General features: G+C 33.7%; 1 protein-coding gene across 1 annotated transcript in view; it reads left to right on the forward strand.

Moving 5' to 3' along the window:
* The window catches only part of Ninac (STKc_myosinIII_N_like and MYSc_Myo21 domain-containing protein ninaC), a 1002000-nt gene that overhangs the window by 452596 nt on the left and 535164 nt on the right, over positions 1–14240 (forward strand). The window contains 1 exon segment of the mRNA XM_074259010.1: positions 9322–9507. Within this exon segment, the coding sequence (XP_074115111.1) occupies positions 9322–9507 (186 nt within the window).

Here is a 14240-nt window from a genome sequence, read left to right on the forward strand (position 1 = left end):
GTAAATTGATACACTGGCAGCACATCACAAAAAAAATGACCTGTTCCGCCAAAGCCTATGCATGCAAACGAAAGCGTGCAATAAGTGACAAAGAGGCTCGATCGGCTTAAGCAGTAAGGCCAGAGCCGAAGCGTTGGCTGGTGACACAAATCTCTCTTAAGTTGATATCTATCTTCTCGCGTGACGTCAGAGCTAGGAGTTCGATTGTTGCTCTATAACAAATTGTTCGTGACTATATTGAAACAAATTGCTTAAATTAAATTTTTAAAAATATGAATGGACTGTATATATATATATATATGGGTCATTCCATGCCAAATCGACAAATTTATTACCTGACTTCTTTCGATTTCGCTAAAAATTTTCTAACTTTTTCTACCCCCCAAAAGACATTTTTCAGAATTTAAAAAAATTTTTTTTCCAAACTCAAAAAAAGTTACGAATTTTCGAAAAAAACCGCTCTTTTTTTTTGAAAATGCTAGAACTTTTTCAAAAATTGACCGTTTGGGAACTTTTTTTTTTCAAAATTTTTGTTTTTAAATGTAGTTTTTAAAAAAATATGAAAAAATTTTCAGAATCCCAGATATATAAAATATTTTAGTTTTTTTGAAAAAACCGTGATTTTCTCAAAGTTGGACATTTTTTTTTTTTTTTTTTTTTTTTTTTTTTTTTTTTTAAAAAAACTTCAACTAATTCCGCAGTGATCCCCGCATATTTCAGGATGTGATCGCTATTGCTTCTAATTTTTTTTTATTTAAAAAAAAAGTTTTTTTACAATTTAGTTTATTTTTTTTTAACTTTTCGGCCAAATTTTTTTAGCTTACTCGTGAAACTTCAGAAGTTAAAAAATAATGTATCTTTCGAAAATTTTAAGTCGTTATTTTCCAAAATTTTTTTTTTTTTTTAAATTCATACTTCCAACCTCATATTTCTACATAAATAAAAATCACTTTTATTACTTGTTCTGAAATCAACACGGAAAAAAAGTGATACAAATTTTACGTCAGGTGATGCTATATTCGGTTCACTACTATAGAAAATGCTGTATCATAGTATAGTAAAGTATAGGACATAATACATTAGATACAAAATTAGCGTCTACAGTGATACAAATTTTACATCACCTTTTTATCCGTGAATGTATTTCATATAAAACATTTTCTTCTGACCAGGTTCTATATATGTATTGATTTATTTATTCATTAATTAGTTTATTTATTTACAATAACATCTATTCTTTATGATAACATCTATTTCCTTATTTCTTTTTACTCAATGATTGTCTTCTTTTTTCAGTGTGCTATGAGTTAAAGACTGATCCGAAAAAGAAAATGACTTAACTTCCACTATACCATCTTCCAACGGCGAAATTTTATGTATTTTCTGTGTTGCTGGGATGGTTTTGGCATTTTTAAAACGATCTTCTAGTTTGTCTTTCATCAGATTGTAGGCGTCAACTGTTGAGAATCGCACATTTATATTTGTCAAATTTTTGACACCCATTCAAAAAATTGTACAGGTGTTAATATTTGCTCATCAGGTGGTAATTGCAGACTTGCTCTCGAGGCCCTCATTTTAACCGTCCCACCGACTCCGTCACAAGGCCCTTTGCCGTGAGCCGTTGCAAAAAAAATTCCATTCAACTGGTACACCAAAATCTTCACGATAATGGGATAAATTACTAAAATGCTTATAATTTTTATACTGTTGCAGTGCACCATCCGAAAAAAAAAATACTTTGGAGAATGTGGGCGAAAGAGATTTGATAAAGTCGAAAATAATTCCAGAATAAACATGGACAGCAATAGAATCATGGTTTAAGCAGTCTGAAATTATAACCATACTCTGATGAGTTAGTTGATTATTAACCTTATAATAAATAACGACTGTGTAAACTGTTGCTTGATCGTTATTCCAATGGAATCCCGGTGCAGCATTTTGAACAATAAACGCATAATTTTCAGCAAAATCAACAATTACTATGAATTCGTTATCGGTTATCGATTCTTTTAGCGCTCTTAGATATGCCGATTGTTCTTTTGCAATGAAATTATGTGGTAATAGACCAACAAGCTTATCACAAAAATCATCAATAAAATCCGAAGCATTTTTCAGCGTTGTTTCAAGAGTTACTTTTGGGGTAGACACCCATTGTTTGTAACGAATTTCATCGATTGCATGATTATCCATTTCTGTGAAAATTAATTGTTTTATGTTGTCAATGCCTGGACAATTTAGACATGTATTGAAATAGCACTCAGTCTTGGGATTGTCACAGATAATAGCATTCACACAGTCGCTGTAAGTTTTCAATGGCATATTTGAACCTTCTGTTAATCGACTTAATTTACCTCCTAAAATCATTAATTTGACATTCTGATGAATAGAACAAACGCAAACTGTATGAGTCCCCGAACCACCAGCTAAGATACAGTGTTTTGGACGTAAAGATGCAAATGACGAAAATCCGATCTTAATTCCGGGAAATCTTGATTGAAATATCTTATGTAACTCCTTCAAATTACAGAGTACTAAGCGTTTTTCAATTTGAATTTTCGTACCATCATCATTACGCAATGAAACAAAATCTTTTTCCCTGGCATAGGACTGCTCATTTCATCGTCATTATAAAAATTTATAACAGCTGATGACACTTCAACAGATAATCCATGCCCTGAAAAATTGAGTGATGATTAAAATTATATATAAATACGTATAAATTGTTCAAACAAAAATTAGTTAGTAAGTCAATATCTCACCCATTTTCTTTTCAGGTATTGATAATATTCCTTTATCAGCTTCAAGATTTATTGCTAATCGCGCCATATACGTAGTTGTGCCCATTACTTCAACAATCTTCTCAATACTCCAACTTGACGGCATAAGAGTCAACATTTGTATACGTAAAGATTTGGTCGTATTGGTATCATGGAACTTTTCTCTTAATTTTTTAATTATTTCAGCAGCATCTGTGTTGCTGCATTGAAAATCTATAGGATTTGGAATTCCTAATGCCTTTTTCAAACTATCAGCAACACGAGAAACTTTATTGTTTAAATACGTTTCATCATTTACTCTTCTAGCTAGCAATGGAGATTGATTTAATAATAATAAAGCTTCATTTACGATCGGACGAGTTATTTCCAAACTGAGTTCAGATAACGACGAACTACTTTGCTGAATTTGTGATTCTCCAACACTTGTTGTTGGAACTAAAAAAATTAATCAATAGAAAATACAAAGAACAATGATAGTTGAACATCGAAACATAAAAGCTTCAAAAATACCTGTCAGGTTATTGCCTCCGGAATTATCAACTTCTATAGATCCGGTAAGAATATTTTCATCATTCTCAGAACGCTCATCGGGTTCATTGTCATCACTTTCATCAGAAAGACTTTCAGCGTAATGATGAAGTAATTTTTTATAGCATGAACTGCATATTCGATCAACAGTTGACAAATTGTATCGATTAGCTAAATTTTGTGGTACATTACGCAAAGATGATGTTTTCCGATGGTTCTCCAAATTATGAGGATTACAACATCGATCGCGAAACTTTGGCATTGTAATCACTTGTAAACAAAAATTCGATAAAAAGAACTCTCCGTCAAACTGTGTAAATTTATTTAATAATGTTATATCTTTGGGACACTTTGAACACATCAACGATACGATTATTCTTTTAACATAACCTTCATTTTAACAGAATAAAGTAGAGATGATCTCTTTTTACCGATAGACGACAATTTAAAAATTATCGGCTGAGGATATTTTTCTGCACACTTCAATAGTGCAGTTGTGATTTTTAGTACAAAAAAATTGAACAAATATGAAACAAAAACATAATTATCACTTAATTTAAAAAAAAAAAAAAATTTTGGAAGATAACGACTTAAAATTTTCGAAAGATACATTATTTTTAACTTCTGAAGTTTCACGAGTAAGCTAAAAAAATTTGGCCGAAAAGTTAAAAAAATAAACTAAATTGTAAAAAAACTTTTTTTTAAATAATAAAAAAATTAGAAGCAATAGCGATCACATCCTGAAATATGCGTGGATCACTGCGGAATTAGTTGAAGTTTTTTAGAAAAAAAAAAAAAAAAAAAAATGGTCCAACTTTGAGAAAATCACGGTTTTTTCAAAAAAACTAAAATATTTCATATATCTGGGATTCTGAAAATTTTTTCATATTTTTTTCAAAAACTACATTTAAAAACAAAAATTTTGAAAAAAAAGTTCCCAAACGGTCAATTTTTGAAAAAGTTCTAGCATTTTCAAAAAAAAAAGAGCGGTTTTTTTCGAAAATTCGTAACTTTTTTGAGTTTGGAAAAAAAATTTTTAAAAATTCTGAAAAATGTCTTTTAGGGGGTAGAAAAAGATAGAAAATTTTTAGCGAAATCGAAAGAGGTCAGGTAATAAATTTGTCGATTTGGCATGGAATGACCCATATATATATATATATATATATATATATATATATATATATATATATATATATATATATATTATGATGGGTTTTTCTTCATGGCACTGGCGTCGACAGTACCGGGGAGTTCCACCTAAATGTTGGCTTACCTGGTTCGTAGCTTGTTGGGCGCCAGGAACTTTACGTTCCGCGGTTCGAAAGTTAGCACTTGGTCGTCGTTGGGCGGCAGGTCCACGTCGAAGAGATCCTAAATTGAATAGTGCGGGTCTAGGAATCGATTCGGAAATAATTACCACCAGAGAAAAGAAAATGTTAACGCACAGGGACTGCTTACAAATCGATTTATTAACTCACAATGTACTAGATTGAACCAGTACGCAGGTTCGGCAATTCGCAATAACAATAAAAAACCAATCGGAATATGATCAAAGATACAAAATACTGAGTCCATCTTTATTCGCTTAACAAACAAACTTTTGAACTAAGAAAATTAAGTGTCTTCGAGTTTATTATCTTACCAGCAATTATAAATCGATCCAATACAAAATAAATTTGATTCGTCAGCCCGTTCATAATAACAAAATGTTTAATGCGACGGGAAATTAACCAAAAAAAAAAAAAAACAAAAAAAACAATTGTTTCGCTTTGCTGTTCGTAACAACAAGTTTCGAGTGTCCCAATAAGAAAAATTAACTGTCGCCGCTTTCGTCTTAACAAATCATGAAGTACAAAAAAAAAATAACAAAGGAAAAAAGTTATGATAATTATTTAGCGCTTCTTCTCCTAACAGCAATTTCGAATATAAAAAAAAAGATAACTAAAATACCAAAAAAAAAAATGTCTTCGCTTCCGGTCGTAACAAACGAATTATTAATTAAAAAAAATTTTAACAACTAAAATTGTAACTGTGTCGTATTTCTTCCTAGCAACAAATTTCGAATTTATCAATGGCATCGATTTGTCGTATATTGGTCATCGATGTCACAATCGATTGATCATTTATCATTTGCGGCGGGTAAATGAACCGTCGGTAACTGTTGTTACCCGTCGGGCAATACGCGGGACAAAGCTCGAGGCATAGTTTCTAATTGCGATCTTAGATGGCCCCTGAGTCGAACCAAATTTGTACGGCAGACAATATCAAACTGATACCAAATAGAGTGACACTGTAAACAATATTCCTTTACCACGTATTACAATCTTTTTGGCACCGGATACCTGGCTGACGTCACCCCGAAGCCGGAATTCAACAACGCAATTGCTGAATTTCGGTACAATTCTTAATTTCTGAATAAATAAAAAAAAATCGTAATTATTTGACCGTTCAATAGTAAAAAAAATTCGATAATTAATTATAAATTATACACTACTGAGTAATCGTAGAAAAACCAGCAACAAAAAAATTTTCAAAATTTTTTTAATTTTTTTTTTGGTCTACGGGCGTGGAAAAAATTTTTTTAGCTTAACCACCATAAGGATCGGATACTTTGTTCATTTAGCTTTAATTTCTTTTTTTAAACACCCTGATACGTCCACTCCTCGCTGAGATATCGGTCTTCAAATGGAAAAGGATCTTTTTGTCTTTGATTATCGATATCTCAGCAACCAATGATCGCACAGAAAGTTAAAGGTGGGTTTCAAGAACTTGAATGAATTCCCCTTAACGACTGTCCATTGTTTTTCCGAAAAAAATTTTTTTCTTTCCGTCACATGAATTTGAAAATGCAACAAAAAGGGCTTTTAGTGGTTTTTGGAAAATCAAGCGCTGGATCGAAAATATTGAGGAAACCACTAATGTTAAGTGTGCCTTTTACAGTTCAATATGTCCACAAAAACCTTACAAAGAATCAAATTAATCCAGCCAGCCGTTTTTTTGTTTCACTTGATCGAATTTTTGAAAAAATTAAAGGATCACGTTTTTTGCTCTGAAAAGCTCATAATTTTTAAAAATGAGAAAAAAAATAGTTTTTTCGAGCTTTTTCCACATTTTTGTTCCAAAAAGTGCTTAAATTTTCAAAAAAAAAAATTCAAAAAAAAATTTTTCAAAAAAAAAAAATTTTTTCGAAAAAAATTCAAAAAAAAAAATTTTTCAAAAAAAAAAATTTTTTCGAAAAAAATTAAAAAAAAAAATTTTTTTTGGAAAAATTTTTTTTTTAACAAGTTAAGGAAACTCAAAAAACCATCGCCCAATGATTTTTATCACCTTTCCACCGCTGCATTCCTTGATTCTACTGATCTCCTTTTAATTAAATTAATAAAAAAAGTTAATACCCCCAATCGAATTTCGATTTTTTTCATACGCTTTTCGGAGTTTTTTTTTTCTTTTCTTTTTGTGAATCCTTAGCAAATCGCTTCATTCAACAGTTTTTTTCAAAACTAATCCCTCTGCACTAAAAAAAATTTTTTTTAATTTTTTGGTCAAAATTGAAAATTTCTGACTTTTGATTCTTAATCATGGTTAGACGACATTTATCGGAGGTGGAAGTTGCTCGGTTAGTGACTCTTATCAACGAAGGTTACACTCAACATGCAGTTGCTATCCGGATGGGTGTAAGTCAATCTGTCGTAGCTCGAGCTTATACCAGATACCAAGAGACGAATCAATATCATCGTCGCCCCGGACAAGGTCGCCATCGAGTCACTAATGGCCGCGATGATCGAACAATTGTTAGAGAAGTTCGACGACAACCTTTCGTCACTGCGAATATTGTCGTTCGAAACTTCCCCAATCGCAGACAACAGCAACAACAACAGCAACAGCGACGACGGTATCAAGTGCGAAACATTTGCTCTCGAACAATCATCAACCGTCTTCGTGAAACTGGGTTACACGCACGACATCCTAATCGTGTACCCCTGTTGACAGCAAGACATCGTCGAGCTCGTTTAGCGTATGCTTACGATCATCGAAATTGGAACTTGAGGGAATGGACAAATGTTTTATTCACTGATGAGTCTCGTTTTAATCTGTATGGCAACGATCGACGTCCTCTCGTTTGGCACCGTCGTGGAGAACGTTTTCGCCAGAACTTTGTCCGTCCAGTCGTTGCCTACGGCGGTGGATCAGTTATGGTGTGGGGCGGCGTTTCACGAAATTGGAGAACACCTTTGGTAATTGTACGCGAAAATTTGACAGCTAGACGTTACATCGACCAATTTTTAAGGCCCATTGTTCTGCGCAGACGACAACATCTGAGATCGTTCATATTGATGCAAGATAATGCACGTCCACACACAGCCAACATTACCCGGCGCTTCTTTGAGCGGCATGACATCACATTGTTGCGATACCCAGCAATGAGTCCAGATCTCAACCCCATAGAGCACTAATGGGCCGTCGGTTGCGCAGAGTGTATCCAAATTTGCAGAACATAGCTGCTTTGGAGCGCGCGCTTCAGCACATTTGGAATACCATTCCGCAGCCTCAAATTACCGTCTGCATAAACATGGCTGAACGTTTGAGAGCCGTTATTGAAAACAGGGGTGGTAATACCTGATATTGAACCAACAAAAACCTTCAGAGAATGAGTTTGGAGTCATTAAATACGGTGGAACTGACGAGCCACCGGGTCTCAATTCTCCTGAAATACCACACACACACACACACACACACACACACACACACACACACACACACACACACACACACACACACACACACACACACACACACACACACACACACACACACACACACACACACACACAGACGCGTAAATCCGATCGCGCGACCTCCACGTGGTACGCTTTGGATAACGCTAATGCCGGCGGTAATTGTTTTCTTAAACTTTTCAAGAGAAAAAATTTCAAAAAAAATTTTTTTTTTTAATTTTTTTTTTTTTTTTGAAAATTTAAGCACTTTTTGGAACGAAAATGTGGAAAAGCTCGAAAAAACCATTTTTTTTCTCATTTTTAAAAATTATGAGCTTTTCAGAGCAAAAAACGTGATCCTTTAATTTTTTCAAAAATTCGATCAAGTGAAACAAAAAAACGGCTGGCTGGATTAATTTGATTCTTTGTAAGGTTTTTGTGGACATATTGAACTGTAAAAGGAATACTTAACATTAGTGGTTTCCGCAATATTTTCGATCCAGCACTTGATTTTCCAAAAAACCACTAAAAGCTCTTTTTTTGTTGCATTTTCAAATTCATGTGACGGAAAGAAAAAATTTTTTTTCGAAAAAACAATGGACAGACGTTGAGGGGAATTCATTCAAGTTCTTGAAACCCACCTTTAACTTTCTGTGCGATCATTGGTTGCTGAGATATCGATAATCAAAGACAAAAAGATCCTTTTCAATTTGAAGACCGATATCTCAGCGAGGAGTGGACGTATCAGGGTGTTTAAGAAAAGAAATTAAAGCTAAATGAACAAAGTATCCGATCCTTATGGTGGTTAAGCTAAAAAAATTTTTTCCACGCCCGTAGACCAAAAAAAAATACTAAAAAAATTTTGAGAATTTTTTTGTTGCTGGTTTTTCTACGATTACTCAGAAACCGCGGAGGCTACATAATTTTGAAGTTCTAATCCAAAAACTAGACACTTGGAGCTACAATTTCCTTTTTTTTTATTTCCTGTACGACCATTTCTCTCAAAGTTACGGCCTGTTGAAAACTACCGAAAAATTTGGAATTTTTTTTTGATCCCTTAATATTTTCCAGTAGTGTATATCAATTCCTATTTAAAAGCAAAAATGCTATATTTTAGGCGAATGAATTGTACAGTCTAAGAAATTGGAAACTTTCTTCACTAACTCATCTAATTATATTTGAACAAACCACCGTGTATAACTATCCGGAATGTAAAACGACAATATGCTGAAATTTTTTTGCAAATCGACTGAACTTTACCTTTTGAACTTTATAACAAAAATTAACTTTTTTGAATCTAGACAAATAAGGATGAAAATTCAAAAATCATGCTAACAGAAGACTTAGCTGCGTTAGAAGTTATAACTGAAGAATCTGTCTTAGCTGAATTAAGTCAACGGTTCATCCAACGTCATTTTCATACCTTCATTGGTGATACGTTGGTTATTATCAATCCTAATCAAGACCAAGATATTTATGGAAATGAGGTAAGCATTTTCTTTAGAATTTTACAATACACAAAAACATGAAAAACATTTCCTGCTCATAAAGTGTTATAATCTTATTTATATTAATAACGATCCGGGTTTGATTCCCGGTCTGGGCTGTCCGAATTACTTTTTCAGTTACCGAAAATTCCTACTGAGTAAAGGTCCTCCCCTTCCCCCTTTATCCTTTATTTCCCCCAGTTCCCAAAAATTTGTCTTTAATGACAAATTTAGCTATTATATATGGCTAAATAAATAAATAAATAAATAAATATATATATATATATATATATATATATATATATATATATATATATATATATACAGGGTGATTCAGAATGACCTTTACAGCGGAAAACTGTAGATAGAGGAAACGATTCTAAGAATAAAGTTCCTTAGTCGCTTTTCGATATTCTCAATAGTTTTTGAGTTATTCAAAATATAAATTGACCAATAACAGACAAGCTTTCGGAATTACAAAAAAATAAAAAAGAATAATAAATAAGTTTAGCAACACTGCCACAGAAGACTTCAAGTTAAATGATATTTATATAATTTGAAAAGTTCGATTTCTCACAGAGAAAAAACGAAACATGCAATTACAACCTAGAACGTATTTGTATATTTTTTTTTATCTTTTCCTTTTCACAGAAAACATTATTGACTTAAGATGATGCAATTATTAAAACTATAACTTCCAGAGAATTGACAAAATAAATTACGTATTTTTAAATATATAAACTTCAACCCGGAATAAAAACAAAATTTTAAACTAATAAAATTGTCTTACTGAAATAATAGCAATTTCAAACAGACAAAACTATAGACACAGATTCAATTTGGTACTATCGGCCAAATTTTGAATTTTCAGCGGAAATGCCCAAACTAAGCTCCGGTTAAAAAATTCTATAAAAATCAAATTTATCGTCTCACCTCAAAATATCTCAGAAAATGACCAAACACATCCGCTGTTAAAAGCGGAACTCAAAATTCCAATTTTAAAAAGTTCTTCACAGAAATTACATTTTGGCACACCTAATATATATATATATATATATATATATATATATATATATATATATATATATATATATATATATATATATATATATATATATATATATATATGTCGGAGGAAGAGTGGTTCGGGCATCGTTAGGGTCCTTTGGATCATTATCAGCCATCTTTATTTATTTTTACAATAATCAAATATAATAAAGACTTTGATTTAAAATATAACGTACACTAACTCGTACAAATAATAAATTTAATTACAAATATTCTACTGCGATTGATATAACAGTTAAAGACGTTTTGGGAATAAGACCGAGAACGAATCCGGGGTCAGCAGGATGTATGCGATCCTTACTTGATCAATGCTCAACGAGAACTACTCTCCCAAGTACGCTAAGTACTTATTCACTCCAAAATTATTTCGACAGCCCTCATTGTCTGTCGATATTTCTAACTATATACTTTTTACTTCTATCCTGTGACCTCAGCTACGTTTGGTGACCATTGTCACTCCGGACTTAAGCCCATCGTTATAACCATAAAAAATATAACTAGCTTAAATCATAAATAATATCTTAATATTCTATGCTTTACAATTTTGCTTAAAATTAACAGACAAACTAAAATATTGGGAATTTCCAATCTCTGGGAAAACCCAGCTCGATATTATCTCCGACACGGCCAACCTGACGATCACACGTCCTCGGGTGCATCAGTAAACATGTTATTACAAACCGTGTCAATTTTTTTTTTTTTTTTTTTTTAAACAAATAATTTTCCTTTCTTCAGAGGCTCATTTAAGCTACAAAAACTCTCGACTATCAAATCTAACAGACTTAGCTTCTTGAAGGTGCCTTTTCAAAATTTCTACGATTGTCTATCCCAGCGATCATGCAGGCTATGTTCATCACCACCCCAGGTATAGACCCTTAGCACACAATGGTCTGCAACTGTATATTACATACAGCAAAACTGTGTACCACCATAGTTACTCAACTATGTACACCAGTATTCAAAATCTTTTCTACATTGTCAACCAATGACACATGTAGTACAATACAATTTTCTTCTCAGGCCCCCGCTACCTCACCAACTGCCCATCGCCCCCTGACAATCTTAGCAACCAAGATTGATTCAAATCACCCTGGATTTGCAGTTACGACTACAGCTTGGTCCAAGTAGTTTGACCCCCAGAAGTAAAATTTTCTTATCGCCACCACATCATCTACTGCCCATCACACTCTGGCCAAACCACCATTGATTTGCCATTATGACCTACAGCCTGATGCGAGTGATGCGACTTTCATCAACTACCATTAGTGCTCGGTCTTTCCCCCGGTGGTTTCTGACTCTGTCTCAGAGTTATTCTGAGAAACTTCCTGTTCATCACCCTCATGATCATCTGGTATATCCAATTCAATAGGGATATGACTTTCCGGCATTTTCCTCAAATTCTCATGACTATATTTATAAGTCCTATTATTGTCTAACGACTTCAAAGTATACCGATCGCCATCGAGAATTTCCGCCACTACAAATGGACCTCTAAACTTAGGATCAAGCTTCGTTTGATTTCTCTCTTCGTTCTTAATTAACACGAAATCTCCTATCTTAAATGGTATAATTTTTGCTTTATTTTTATCAAATCTATACTTATCATACTTAGCATTTATTTCTATGTTCTCAATAGCTTTTTGCCTTACGTCAGCGATATCTATTTCTTTATCTACCTGGCCAACTACCATTCCAAAAGGTCTGGCTACTTTACCAATTAACAATTCTAATGGACTCGCATTAGTGACTCGATTGGTAGTGCAATTCATTGCTAACTGAATTTCATTTACAACTGCTTGCCAAGAGTTTCTACTCGTTTCGGCTGCAGTAAACATACTTTTTACGGTACTCATTACGCGTTCTACCTGACCATTAGCTCGACTAGAACCCGCAGCTATAAGATGTAATTTTGAGTTTTGTGAGGTACAATACTCTTGAAATTCTTTACTTGTGAAACATCTACCTTGATCCGCAATTATGCGGGTCAGTGGGCCAAACAATGATATAGCGTTTTTAAGAGCCTTAATAGTATTGATACTATCTATTTTTCGAGTATGATATAATAAAACAAATTTAGTGAAAGCATCTATCAACACGACAACGTATTCTTTTGAATCATTTTTACCCGTTAATTTACCTGTAATATCCATGTGTACTGTATGCCAAGGGATGCTGGTCTTAGGAATAGGATGAAGCTCTGCTTGTACTTTGCCTGAGCTTGACTTGGAAACTCTGCAAGTATAACAGTTATCAATGAATTTACGAACATATTTCGTAATTCCTTCAAACCAGTAATACTCGCAAACCTTGTCAAGTGTTTTCTCCCATCCTAAGTGCATAATTGACTCATGTACATGATTTATTACCGACCACCTAAAAGCACGTGGAACAATAGGTAAACATAATGTTTTACCTCGCCTTTGGATTTTTCGGTGGAGTAACCCTGACCGTACTTCATAAGTTTTAGCAAGATCGGACGCAATCTCATCATTTTCTAAATCAATTACTATCTTACTAATTTCTGGGTCACGCCGTTGCTCAACAAGAAGCCAATCATCGGAAATTTCCGTCAAATTTATCCGTTTCTGTAAAATTTTATTTGAATTACTACGCAATTGTTCTGTAACAAGAAATCAGCGTGAGCCATTCTTTTACCTTCTCTATACACAATATCATATTTAAAAGTCTGTAAGAAAGCCCACCAACGGTGAACCCTTGGTGTTAGGTCAGCCTTTTTCTGAGAGGCTTTTAACGAATTACAATCCGTTATTACTACGAACGGTCGACCATGCAAATAATGACGGAAAAATTTTACTGCGTTAAATACAGCTAGAGTCTCTAATTCGTATGAATGATATCGTGACTCAGCTGAACTTGTAGCTTTGGTATAATACTCGACAACTCTATTTGAACCATTAAATTTTTGCATTAATATAGCCCCATAGCCTTCAGAGCTAGCGTCTGTGTGCAACTTTATAGGAAAATTCGGATTGAAAATCATTAGTACAGGCTCATTAGTCAATACAGAGATTATTTTCTGACGGATATTTTCATGTACCTCAGTCCATTCAATATTTTTTTTGTTACCTGAGGTCAAACGGTATAAGGGTTTCATTACCTGTGAGAACTTTGGAATAAATTTACGAAAATAAGAAGAGAGACCGATGAATTGTCTCAACTGAGTTACGGTTCTCGGTGCAGGTAAGACAGTTAAGGCTTCGATTTTACGTGAGCTGGGACGGACTTCCCCAGCAGAAATTTCATAGCCCAGGTATTGTACTTGGGTTTTGAGAAACGAGCATTTCGATAAATTAAAAGAGAATCCGGATTTAATGAGAATACTGACTACTTTTGAAGTCTGTCTAAAGCTTCTTCAATAGTTGAAGCTATAATCATAATATCATCCATATACACAATAACGAATGTATATGCAAGTTCTCCTAAAGCTTTTATAACAGCACGTTGAAAGACAGAGGGTGCGTTCTTTAGCCCGAATGGCATGGTCAAATATTCATATTGCCCATCAGGCGTTACAAACGCTGTCCGTTCAATTGATTCTGTCTCAACAGGGATTTGATGAAATCCACTGGCCATATCTAAACATGTGAAAAACTTTGCACCAGCGAGTCGCGCTATTTGGTCGGCTATGAGGGGTAAGGGAAATT

The sequence above is a fragment of the Cotesia typhae genome, unplaced genomic scaffold, assembly GCF_013202065.1.
Source record: "Cotesia typhae breed Kobodo isofemale line unplaced genomic scaffold, CoteBio_Ctyphae contig_17, whole genome shotgun sequence".
In the NCBI taxonomy this organism is placed as follows: domain Eukaryota; kingdom Metazoa; phylum Arthropoda; class Insecta; order Hymenoptera; family Braconidae; genus Cotesia; species Cotesia typhae.